General features: G+C 45.3%; 1 protein-coding gene across 1 annotated transcript in view; it reads right to left on the bottom strand.

Annotated features, from left to right (window-relative positions):
* The window catches only part of svep1 (sushi, von Willebrand factor type A, EGF and pentraxin domain containing 1), a 65,773-nt gene that overhangs the window by 3,727 nt on the left and 48,997 nt on the right, over positions 1-13,049 (bottom strand). Inside the window, 16 exon segments of the mRNA XM_030779496.1 lie at positions 33-128; positions 1,427-1,522; positions 2,825-2,995; positions 4,861-5,040; positions 5,765-5,941; positions 6,229-6,402; positions 6,625-6,688; positions 7,188-7,343; positions 7,614-7,842; positions 8,055-9,175; positions 9,177-9,728; positions 9,730-10,779; positions 10,957-11,629; positions 11,889-12,056; positions 12,404-12,595; positions 12,748-12,832. Of these exon segments, the coding sequence (XP_030635356.1) occupies positions 33-128; positions 1,427-1,522; positions 2,825-2,995; positions 4,861-5,040; positions 5,765-5,941; positions 6,229-6,402; positions 6,625-6,688; positions 7,188-7,343; positions 7,614-7,842; positions 8,055-9,175; positions 9,177-9,728; positions 9,730-10,779; positions 10,957-11,629; positions 11,889-12,056; positions 12,404-12,595; positions 12,748-12,832 (5,184 nt within the window).

Raw genomic sequence — 13,049 nt, 5'->3', positions numbered from 1 at the left:
ACACACACACACACACATACACACTTACTTACCACTGTGGCAACGTGTGCCTGTCCAGCCTGTAGGGCACTCACACTGATATGGTGCAACACAGCGTCCCCCATTCAAACACGGCAGGATGCAGATCGCTATAAAACACACACACACACACACAGAAAGAGAAAGAGAGAGAGAGAGAGAGAGAGAGAGAGAGAGGGAAGAATTCATTTAATAGTGCAGGAAATCATGTTTATGACTAATACTCTCCAGAAGTCAGAGAGGATCTAGCTGTATGTAGAAACTGTGTGGTTTCACAATGAGAAGAGGAAGTTGTGGTGTTTGGAAGACTTTAAACAGATATTTCCCTAACTGCTTAAAAAAAAAAAAAAAAGAAAAAACGACGCATGTGAAGACTAAACTGAATGCAGTTACAATGCAATTCAATCAGATGTACTTTTTCCAGTCTACAGAAAATGAATCAATAAGTGATTCTCTCTCTCTTTCTCTCTCTCTCTCTCATTCCCCCTGTTTTTAACTTAACTGACACACTCTTATTCTGTCTCTAACACACCCCCCACCTCCCCCCCACCCCCACCTCCACCCGCACCCGCAACCTCCTGCTGTGAGATGATGCACCTGCCGAAAAAGTGACGCTTTCGAGACCTTTCAGCACGCAGATGGGAGTTCAGTGAATATCTCCAAATCTCCTGTGCACCGAGTCTTTTCTCTGCGTATATTCATTCGCTTGCCCATTCTCTCTCTCTCTCTCTCTCTCTCTCTCTCTCTTTCTCTCTAAACTCTTATCCGTATCCCGGTCCTTTCATTTCCGCGCCTAGCAACGCCGCCGCCGCCGCCCTTTACCGGGTTTAGTAATTCAACCTCTCTGCCTATCAGGTAAAATGAGAAGAGAGAAAACTAGAGAAAGCAGGATAAAGGTGGGGGAAAAGTGAGGTAATCGAAGGCTATTGTAAAATGAGCTTAGCAAGTGTGACATATATAAAAGGAAAGGAACTGTCGGCGAGATTCATTTTTTATACTAAAGAGTCAAGACGCACTAAAAATGCACAGTGTTACTTCAAATAAGGCTGTGTTCATGAGGGTTAATACGTGACGGTCGTCAGATATGACGACCGTACAAGTAAAATGAAAGTAACACGTTGTAAGGGCTTGGAGAGCCAGGTGTCACACTCCGGATACAGCCATAAACTAAGGTGTTGGTTTGAGCTTGTTGGTTAAGACCACAAAAAAACATCAGACTTTGACAGATGCAAAGTTACCGAGAAGTGCATTTCCGCAACGGGAAGAAGATAAGAGGATTGGTCTAAGAGTGGTCTGTTCAGTGTAAATGGTGCTAAAACTTGTTTCTTGAGAGTGACAGATGAATGTGGTTGGGTTAAGGCAGAGCGGGAGGTTTTTAGTGAAGAGTCTGCAAAGCGTTTATACTAACGTTCTTCACACAGACGACCCATCCAACCCTCAGGACAGGAGCATGTATTAGGCCTCTGACACACACCTCCGTTTTGGCATTGTAGCCAACACAAAGCTGGAGAATGAAAACACACACACACACACAGACACACGCGCACGCACGCACACACACACACACACACACACATACACACAGAATCAGCAAATGCAGCCAATGCACTTTAACTTCGATAGTACTTACACTGATGGGCATTCAAGCGGTAAAACGCTGCTACCTCATCACCGTTCAGCATAAATTCAGACATGCATCGAACTCGCACAGAAGAAATCAAGGGGTTAGCCCAGTGATTTAAAAGAGTCAAGTCCCGTTGCCTGTGAATTGTCAGGTTAATGCATCCTGCGAGAGGGAAGGTGAAGCGTTAGCGGAAATGTCGACGGACAGAAAACGATCTATACTCGGTACGCTGCCAAATGAAAGTCCCCGTGAGCTCTGCATGTAATGAAGTTGGAGAAAGAAAGAGCCGAGGGAATAAAACGAAGGAGAGGACAGTAATGTCGTAGAGGAAAAACTTGCCAGAAGACTGTTTAATCACTGAAAACAATGAAAGCTTTGGCTTCTGCTATAGCGGGTACTTCCTTCGAAATGTCTCAGATTGTCCTCTCCTTCAGTTAGTATTGTTCTAAAAAGTCAAGAGGCGTGGAGAGAGTCACAGCCAAAGCCGAACCCCCGAACCCATCTGCGGAGCACGGAGAGGCAGAGCGCTGGTGATACTGGTGAAAGCTTGACCGGGCCTTTGGGTTCCGCTAAAAGGTGATTTAAGGCTGAAGCCGAGGAGGCCTGAGTTACAATGGACTTCAATTTCGGGTTTTCACAGATTTGAGCAAAAAAAGTACCGTATGATTTTCGGTATGATGACAATAACATTGATGCCCCACTTCCTCTTTCATCTCGACCATAAAAAGCAGATTGCACGTGAATCTGTAAAACGTTGTTTTTTTTTTCCCCTCAGTCTCGTTACGTGTTGTTATTTAGCTTGAAGCCCATTGCAAAACAGCCTCCGTTATCGTGTGCGGATAGACATGCATGGAAACATTCTCGCAGATTGCCGTCAGTGACTTTTTCAGGGCCGTGCATCAACAAATATACATTTCAAAACGGTTTAATCCTGCAAGCCAGAATTCAGCAGTATTATCAACCAATCACATTCATGGAAATGTAATAAAAGACCAGTTCCTTGGTGCACGACCAAAACTGTGAATCCTGAGCTGTATGTGTGCGTGAGTGTATGTGCAGAAGCGTGAGTGTGTGTGTAAACAGGGAGAAGAAGCAGATTCAGAGGTGGACAGCGTGAAATGAGGAGGAGTGGGCCTTTGGGGGTGTGGCCAGGCACATCTAGGAGGCGTGTCTTTGCTCTACCTCTGCAGGTGGGAGGCGGAGTCCATGTCCCATTCTCTAGACACACACTTCTGCTGCTGCCTTCCATGTTGTACCCTCTGAAACAGGAGTACAGCGCCACATCCCCAAACTGGAAGACCGCCCCTCGCACCACCCCATTGGCCACATGGAGGGGCGGGCCGCAGGACACCCCTGTTTTACAGCCAAGATGGACAGGCTGTCTGGTTACTGACTGTGATCCAAACACTCATACATCATACTGCATGTTCAATGGACACCATTCAGGACTGGTCGACCTTTTCTTCAAATTTTTCCCCTCATGCATTCGTCCTTAAATTCCACAAAATATGAATCATCGGGTTCTGAATCAATTTGTTTACGATTATATCAATCATAATTATGATTGTCATAGACTTCTATGAAAAGCTAAATAGCACTTTGACAACATGAAGCTGTTAAGCAAGGTTTGTTGGTATTTGTCTGTGGATTCTCAGACCAGAGTGCCTGTGTTTTCCGAGAACAGCCCTAAATTTCCAGAGTCGTGCAAGCCAGTGACCACATACGCACATATACAGTAAACATCACATATAATCATGCATCATTTTATACGTGCAGTGCATGTTGTAGGAGGGACCACAAAAAAAAAGAAAAAGGAAAAAAAAAAAACACAGCATCAACAAGCTCTCTGCTGAGTATATTAAAGAAACAGGAAGGAAACGGACGAATCGGGTTGAGAGAGATCGCTTCAACATAGATCGGGAAAAAAAAAAAAAAAAAAAAAGTTCCCCAGCAGAAAGTTTCATACTTAAAAGTGAAACATGATACAATGCACAACAGAGAACTGAAAGCATTTGCAATGTTAGGAAAGCAAAAGATGAACAGTTAGTTGCATCAAACCAGAGTGAATTTCCATCAAAGCACAATTTAGGATCTCCTAGGCCAACGCCCGAGTATAAGTATGATATCCGGGAAGCCAACTGCGTAAATCACTGTGATCGATCAAAGTGAGTCGTCTGTGGTTTAAAGCATGAGATGAAAGAAACATAGTGCACATTTCCAGAGGAGAAAACTGTCATGAATAATTGAAGTTACAGAAAGTCTGCATAGACGAGTCAGGTTTCACAGTTGTGGTGCTGAAGTCCAGCGATCAAACTGTACCGACCTGCATTGACTCAACCGCTTGCAATAGTAAGACCTCATGACAATTTTCATTAAGAGGTCATTAACAGATGCCTCATCACAGCGACAAACTATTTGCTTGTGTGCAACCCAACATTAATCAGAGTGACTGGTAGTTACACGTAGTTTACACTGAGAGGCATGTTTTAATCACGTGATGTTTTATTATGAAATGATGTGCAAATAAGATTCCTGGGTGATCTTTCAATGTGTTTCTTTACCCATAAAAACACGTGTTATGTATGTGTATTACATAACAACCATGCGTGTAAAATATCAACTTACATGTGAATTACATATAAATCACCATGTACCCTGGTAATATTGTCAATACCATGAATTAAAAGAGTGTGCACTATAATTAAGAGTCTTAAACTGGATAAAAGGCTTGCAGTAGACACACTAGTGCAGTGGAATGGAATGAGGTAATTTTTTCATTGCCAAACTCTGCCCTGGCTACCTACACTTCAATGAGGTTTTGTAAACTAAAAAAATGTGGACATAGGAGCATTCAGGAATTTCTGGCTGTGAAACATTTAAGCGATAAGGTAATCACCCGTCTCTAAAATAAACCAAAAATATGCACTTAACAGGTTTGTCAGGGTCTTAACACAAAGACTAGAAACCGATTGTCTTGTAACGGACAGACAAAGAGCACTGAGAGTGGATAGGAGACCGAGGATAATACACTAAGAGAGGAAAAACAAAGAAAAAGCTATGGCACTTTATTACAGGACTGAACAGAATGTTCCGTTTTCCTGTACTGCACAAAAAACTCAGCTTCCCAGTGCAATGGTGACTTAAAAAAAAAAAAAACAGCCAAAAAAAAACACAGGAAAAAAGTTAGAACCGTAGAGAGTTATCAAACACGAACTCACTTTCACATACTCCGCTGACAGAGCTCCATGTCTGATCGCTCCTGCAGGTTATGGTGACTGTGCCTTTGGCCTGGTGACCTTTTGGACATCTGATGGGAACTGATTGGCCGACCAAGAAAACTGTCTGAGAGGCGTTGTTCCTGTCCTCCGACCAGCCTGGAGGAGGGGGACAGGACTTGGCTGCCAAAAAGAGGAAAGGGTTTCGTTACACCATATACTTGATTCTTACTATGTCTGTTCAGCTGGCGTCGATAACAGTGTGCTCCATTGTCGTAAATTCTGTAAAAGGCTCTAGGTGTAGGTGAGCACGAGGACGTTGAAGAGAGTATGTGATTTGCAAAAACGGATATGAGCAGACAATACAGACGAGAGGAACATATATGTTGTGCATTGTCAGCGTGTTGTTTCTGGCGTCTCGTTAGAACCACGTGGGCTGTCACTTTTACAGTGTTGTCTGTTTTCTTTGAAAGCTCCTCCTGCAAATTTTAATCTGCAGCACAACAGACTTTGAGACTGTAGTTGTTGTCAGGGCGCTTTCAAACACTGTTACTCAGCTAAGCAAACTCAGACACTATGCAAAGCTTAAACTATGTAATGTCCTAAGAAGTTACTCGCCAGAAAGGCCGCTTGTGCAAAGCTTATTGCTACACATTCAAGCATTCTAGACTAAGGGTGTGGGCGTGAGACTGGACTCAAAGAATGTGAGGTCACTGAGGCGAAATGTGGTTGAACACGAACAACAAGACGTGTGAACACAAATAACATCATGACAGCGTCAACCACAGATTCATAAGCCTCAAACTGCGTAACCGACAGTTAGCAAGCAAAATAATGACACTACCAGTAAGAACCTGTCTGTACACTTTTTTTTTTTTAGTGCATGGAAGGTGACTGTCAGCCTTACGTGTGCAGACAGGGAAGGCTGAGCTCCAGGAGCCATTGCCCATGCAAACAACCAGTGACTCTCCCTGTAGAGTGTAGCCCTTATCACAGAGAAACTCAAGAGCTCTCCCGCTGCCGAGATTACGTTCCTGCACCTTTCCTCCCAAAAAGTCCTCAGGGCTCTCACAGCTGCTAGGAACTGAGGATGTTAGAAAAAAGAGGGAGAGAGACAAAGAGAGAGAGAGAGAGAGAGAGGCAGAAGGAGAGAGAGAGAGGCAGAAGGAGAGAGAGTGAGGCAGAAGGAGAGAGAGAGAGAGAGAGAGAGAGAGAGAGAGAAAGAGAGAGAGAGAGAGAGAGAGAGATGGTTGGGGGCAGAAAAAGCTGGATGAGTCAGCAGAAACATACGACAACTCCGGATGGACAACATTCCTTAACTCATAAAAATGATAAACTATCTTCAGAAAAATGTAACACTACTTCACCCACCCTCACAAACTGGAGTTGGCAAACTCCATGTACCATCAGCTTGGCAAGTGAGTGTATTTTGACCATTCAGATGAAACCCTGGTTTGCACTCATAGCTGACGATGTCTCCGTATGCCTTCCCCACTGTCTGGGCAACAGCATTCTGCACCAGTGGTGGTGGTCCACACGAGACTGCTGTAAACATTGATGACAAAAAAAAAAAAAAAAGATCTGGAATCACAAGTGGGAATTAACATATGCCGTGCTTGGATATGAAAAGTCTGGACTGAAGGTAGATTAACAGACTGGATGTAACGTAGAAGAACAGACTATAGAGATGGTTTGTACATATCACTGGAGGTACTTCATGGAAATCCATATTGTGGGGGGATTTGAATGTATCTAACACACTCTTACCAACACACACTGGCCGGACTCCAGTCCAGGTTTTATCATCCTGACATATCCGTACAGAGTCACCCTGCGACAAAGGCGTATTTTTATTATGAGTCGTTACAGATCACCCATTACATAAAAAAACAGTGAATGTCGTAATCCTATGTTGATCGTAACGCTGCTTGGAAGTCATGTGATTACACAGTACACAGCAACAGCAACTTCTGTTTTAAAAAGAGTAGTTTATGGGAAACGAGGTCAGAACATTTCAAAAGAGAGGCAACCACAGTCTAGTGCAGGGTATCTGATTTAGTCCAGCTGGTTCCATGGATGAATGAACAAAAGTGCAGCTTGGATATTCAACCCCGCGAGAGTGGTCTTTCATCTGCATTACTTCTGGCACATCCCTCAGACATAACAGGGCGGCAAGGTGTTTCAAATGCAACACGATGAGAATCGCCAGTATCAAAGAGTGTTTGAAGAGGACAGAGATCCTTCACAGTAAAAAAAAAAAAAAAAAAATACACACACACCCACAAAACAAAAAAAAAGCTATTCAAAGCTGAATGAATGCCGTTCAGTACCTGTAGTTCAAACCCAGGAAGACATGTATACATAATCATGTCCCCATAATTGTAGCTTTCACCTTCGACGTTGCCATGGAGGACAGGGTTGGGCTTTTCACAGACAACAGACACACAGGAGCTCGAGGAGAAGCTTGGAGACCAGATCCCACCGAGCTTTAACAAACGATAATCAGAAACCGTTAAACAATCATTTAAAATGTTCCAGTCAGATTCAATCAGCTTTAAGCTGATGCTTGTGCCAGCACTAAGACAGTAAAAATACATTTTTGTTAGTATACTTTATATTGAAGGGTTCTCAAATTTTGGTACAAAATAAATTATGTACACATATTACTTGTGCACTTATGTAGAACTCTCCTTTTCTTTCACAGGAGCTGTGTGATTGCTAAAAATTATGACACACAGTATGACATAGCAACCTACCCCACATTCAGACAGTTCTGGTCCTTCCAGTAAGAGCCCTGGTCTACAAGAAAGAGTAACAGTGCCCCCTACAGGTGTTAGCTGATCTCCTGTTATGATGAGATCAGTCAGGTTGGCAGGGAGACTGCATGGCTGCGGTTGACATCTGACACTGTGTGTGGACCAGGTACCATCACTCTGACAACTGAGTGAATCTGTTTGAGTGGCAAGCTCAAAACCATCTATACACCTAAAGCACAAAAACAGTGACACTGTTTAGCATCATTGTTTACAACCTACTGCGAATCAGCTACAACTAAGGTTTGAGCTAAATCTTCTTTTTTTTTTTCTGCTCAACAGATCGCGCTAAGAACACGTGATTTAGGCGCATCGTATTATTGTATTGGGAACAATTTGTGCTTTTCACGCTAGCCCGCTTTAACCGTACGAGATAAGGTTTACCTGTATTGGACACGGCTGCCGTATGTGAATCTATTTCCAACAACCTTCGCGTTTGGGATGATCGGGGGAGTTCCACAGGACGCTGGCTCACAGTAGAGACGAGGTTGTGCCCAACGCCCAGCCCTTCCACAGCTAAGGTGAGGGAAGCCCCTCATATGGTATCCTGGCCTGCACACGTATGTGACCGTATCTAGAGCAAAAGCGCTGCTACCTTGTATGACGGCGTTGGGTATGTTAGGAGGAGAGGTAGAGCATTTTCCCCTGCTGCATATGGGCACTCCTGGGCTCCAGATGCCACCCTTCTGACACACTGCCTCTGCAGGCCCAAGCGTGGTGTAGCCCTCATCGCAACGGAACCATACACTTGCCCCGCAGGTGTGGTCCCGACCCAGCACGGCCCCGAACTTAAGCACTGGCGGGCTACACACGCAGGGTCGGCACTCTGGAACCTGCCCGACCCAGACGCCTTCTTCTGTACAACGCAGAAATGCGCTGCCCACAATCTCGTAGCCTGGGAAACAAATGTACTCCACAACATCGTCAAAGTTGAAGCTTGAGCCATTCAAATAGCCATGACTGATGTCCTCAGGCGGGTCGCAGGTAACTATGTCACATCGCGGTGGGGGGTCATCCCAAAGCCCATCACTCCTGCACACCAGCGTTGGATTTCCTGTTAAGGTGTAGCCCACATCACACTCATATGTCACTTTGCTATTGTAGCCATAATCTGTCCCTGTGACTCGTCCATTAGTGATGGCTGGTGGTCGACCACAGTTCGTTGGACGGCACACTGTGGAGGTATGGCTCCACATTCCATTAGCCTGGCAAACGCTGGTGGACTCTCCTTGCAGGCTGAAGCCAGTCCTGCAGCTAAACAAAAGTCGCTTGTTGAAAGTGTAGTCCTCTCCTGCCACCGAAATATCACTTGAGACAACAGGAGGTCCACAGTCCACAGGCTTGCACCACGGTGCCTTACCATCCCATTTTCCATCTGCTTGGCAAGTCCTCTTGACACCACCCTGTAGGACAAATCCATCATGGCACTCATACTGGATCACTCCCTGGAATTGGAAAAAATCTCCTAGTACTTTGCCATTAAGAATTCCACCTGGGTCGCCACAGGGACACTGGAACGCAGCGAGGTGGCACATCGCTCCACTGGCGTCCAGAGATACACTGGCGAACAGTCTGCCCGTCTAGTTCATAACCTTCCTCACAGCTGTACTCCACCAGGCTGCCTAAGGCTGTGTCTGTTACCGTCACTGAGCCATGTTCTGGGCTGGGTGGTGTCTCACATTCTGCAGGTACACACATGGGAGCAGTTCCATTCCACGTTCCATCCTCCTGGCACATAAGTGTAACCCCACCATTCATCTCATACCCACCATGACAGCGGTACATGACCAGCGCGCCATGCAGAAAGCTGGTGTCTACTGATGAGGATCTGTCTGTGGGCTTCCCTCCTCTGGCCAACTCAGAAGGGTCAAGGATCTTTATGTACTCACCAAAGTCGATATGCGGTGGCAAGCCACATTCGGCCAGTGCGCAGACTGGTTCTGAGCTAGACCAGCCATTCTCCTCACATGTCAAGTGATTCTGTCCAATCAGCAGGAAGCCTGGAATGCAACTGTAGAAAATAGTGGAACCAAATTTGTGGTCCAATCCTTCCACAAAAGCCATTGGCAATAGGTTTGGGAGGAGAACAGTAGATCTGCACACAGGTCGGAGGGGGCTTGTCCCAGATGCCATTCTCCAGACAAGTGAGGGTCTCTGATCCCTGGAGGCGATAGCCCCTGTTGCAGGAATAGGTAATGGAACGACTAAACTCAAGCCGTGAGTACTGAGCTGAACCATTGGGAATTTCTTCGGGAGCAGGACACTGAATAGGTCGGCAGGCGGGCACTCCTCCAATCCAGACTCCACTATGGCCGCAAAGCACTGTAGCATTACCCACTAGGTCATACCCAGGCCTGCAGCTATAGCGGGCAGTGCTGAAGTACATGAGGCCTTGAACATCTACAATGCCATTCGGAATCTCCTCAGGCTGTGGACACTCCACAGGAATGCACTCTGGGTGAGGACGGCTCCATCGACCATCTGCCTGGCAGCTGACGAAGGACTCTCTCTTAAGGGTGAAACCATCCATGCAGGAGTAGGTCACTACACTACCAAAGTAGGAGGAAGTTGACGAAGGGTCGCCAAAGGACACCTGTGGAGGAGGCCCACAGAAAACTTGCTTGCATACAGGGAAGGAGTCATTCCACTCTTGAGACGGCGTGCAGCGGAGCGTGCGGGCCCCGTGCAGAACATAGCCATCTTCACAAGACAGCTCCACTGTACCCGAATCGGTGTCTTGGCCACGTATTACCAGATGATTCTCCTCCACAGGGGGATCAGGACACTTGAGTGGCAAGCAGCGAGGAGTTTTACTCTTGTCCCATTCTCCGCTCTCTTGACACGTCCACTCGGCCTCTTCTGTCAAGTTATAGCCTTCATCGCAGATATACTCCACCTTACTGCCAACCTCAAAGTTAGAGCCACGGTAATGTCCGTGCTTGATGTCAGGTGGGGTGGGACAGATTAGGAGCGTGCAGACCGGGGGACTGGACCACTGTTTATTAGCCTGACATACACGTTCAGCTTTCCCAAAGAGCCGGTAACCAGGTTTGCACGCATACCTCACTTTACTGTTGAACACGTAGTGGCTTTTGTTTTTTCGTGGTTCCTAAAAAAAAGAAGAAAAAAAAAAAAAGAAACATTTTTGTTTTCATACCACTTCACAAATGGGTGATGCAATGTGATATGGAAAACTTAAAGTTTGTGTATCCAGAAAAGGACAGACAGTAGAAACTAATAGAGAAGAGAGTAGAGATATAGAAGACTTGTTGATGTTACTGGTTACCTCAATGAAACCATTGGTCACTTCAGAAGGGTTAGAACATGCAATAGGCTGGCAGGTGGGCAGGACTCCATCCCACTCTCCATTGGCCATACAGGTCCTTCTCTTTTCTCCCTTTATATAATAGCCCTTGTCACAGCTATAGGCAACCACAGCTCCGAAGCTAAAGTTGGTCCCACTGACATATCCCTTCTCAATGCTCTCTGGCTTGGAGCATCTGACGGGCATGCAACCCACTTCAAATGGCGAGGGCACCCACTCACCTCCCACCATGCATTTCAGTGTTGCTGTAGAATTGAGCACAAAGCCCTCTTCACATTTGTAGCTCACTTCTGTGTTGCTAGCATACTTAATCTTTTTGGTGGAAGCCAGTATAGCATGTGGAAGATCAGGTGGACGTTGACAGAAGTTGGCGATGCAGTGTGGTATTTCCTGGCCATCAGGTGGTGCCCACTCCCCCTGGGCATTACAAAGCATCTTGGTGTTGTTACCAGTTATATAGCCATCGTTGCAGAAGTAGAAGGCAGTGTCACCAAAGAGCTGGTGCCCAGACTCAGAGATGGCATGGTCTATAGGGGGTGGTGGACCACAAGAGCGAGGCACACACTGGGCAGGGTTCTTGCTCCATTCACCACTTGGGAGACACACCTGAGTCTCTGAACCAAGCAGGGTATATCTGTTTCGGGGGACATTTCCAACATTATTCAGGAACACATTTCAAACACAAAATATGCATGTCACACACGTATTAACAGTCTGTAAAATATTAAGAGAGGATTTTAAATATGAAATAGCTATGTATATTTATGATATTTATGTATACATAATTTTTTTTTATTCAGAGTATTTAATTCTACTGCGCTCGACATTTAATTTTCGGGGGGGGGCTATTTTCTTGGACCTTGATCGGTAGTTTTGTAGATACCTGCCCTTACCCATCTCTGCAGACATAATGCACCTGGGAGCCCAAAGTGAAATTATCCCCCTTGATCGCGGCATCCTTCAGGGGAGGAGGAGTCCCACAGTGAACACTTGTACAAACAGGGGCAGGAGTGGTCCACTGTCCAGATGCCTCACATCTCAGTTCCCCAGACCCCTGCAGTCTTAACACCAGCATGTCTTTCACACAGAATCATCACCATATAGACACAGTCAAACATTTTTGTCCTGAATCGCAATCATGCAGAAATGAATGACATCTATCACTTTGATTTTTTTTTTTTTTTTTTTTGCACGTACCACAGAAGAGAGGCCTCACCAGTTTCTCATTACTGTGCATTCGTCTGACCACGATCAGTTCCAGATTCAACAGTTATAATTCGTACACTGTTCTGGACAGTGCTTATTCCATACATGGGCCCTTTTTATACTCCACTAATTCAACTACTCAACGAGAAACTGATCTGATGGTAACCACGAATTACGAAACGGCTGAAATCTGTATTCTTACCGGTATCCCTCGGTGCAAGCGTATGTCACAGTGGACAAATAGACTTTGCCACTGAGGGTGAAGTCAGCATAGTCCACTGCGGGGGGCTCGCCACAGGTTACAGGCTGACAGACAGGAGGCAGTGAAGTCCACTTCATGTTAGCCTGGCAGTGGCTTTCTAGCGAACCTTTGAGTATATACCCCTCCTTACAGCTGCAGACAGGGAGCGGGTTATGAGAGCTGATTCACACAAGTGAAGTATTCAATTTACAGCAAGAAAAGATTTCATAAAGGGTTTTTTTTTTTTTTTGTTTTGTTTTTTAAACTTTCATTATCTACTTGTCCTCCAGCACTGACAGTGATACCTGAAAGTCACCTTGCTTCTGAATGTGAAGTTTGTCCCCTTCATGATTCCATATTCTGGGACTTTAGGCGGTTTACAAGAGAGAGCTGCAAAAAGGTAATCGGTATCAAAATCCGAATCCATGATGATATAAATCATTTAAGGAATCGTAACAGAACACTCAGTTTACCCTTTTAGTTACCCTAGGATGATAAATTTGCCTGCTATGTTCTTGGCATCAGACTTAATGAAGATCTTTCTGATTTTTTTTTTTTTGTCAAGCTGCTAAGTTTGAATTGATAACTTGGATTATAAGGGTAAAAT

Source organism: Chanos chanos, chromosome 7, assembly GCF_902362185.1.
Source record: "Chanos chanos chromosome 7, fChaCha1.1, whole genome shotgun sequence".
Taxonomy (NCBI): domain Eukaryota; kingdom Metazoa; phylum Chordata; class Actinopteri; order Gonorynchiformes; family Chanidae; genus Chanos; species Chanos chanos.
The sequence above is the reverse complement of the archived record's forward strand: the minus strand, read 5'-3'. Positions and strand labels throughout refer to the sequence as shown.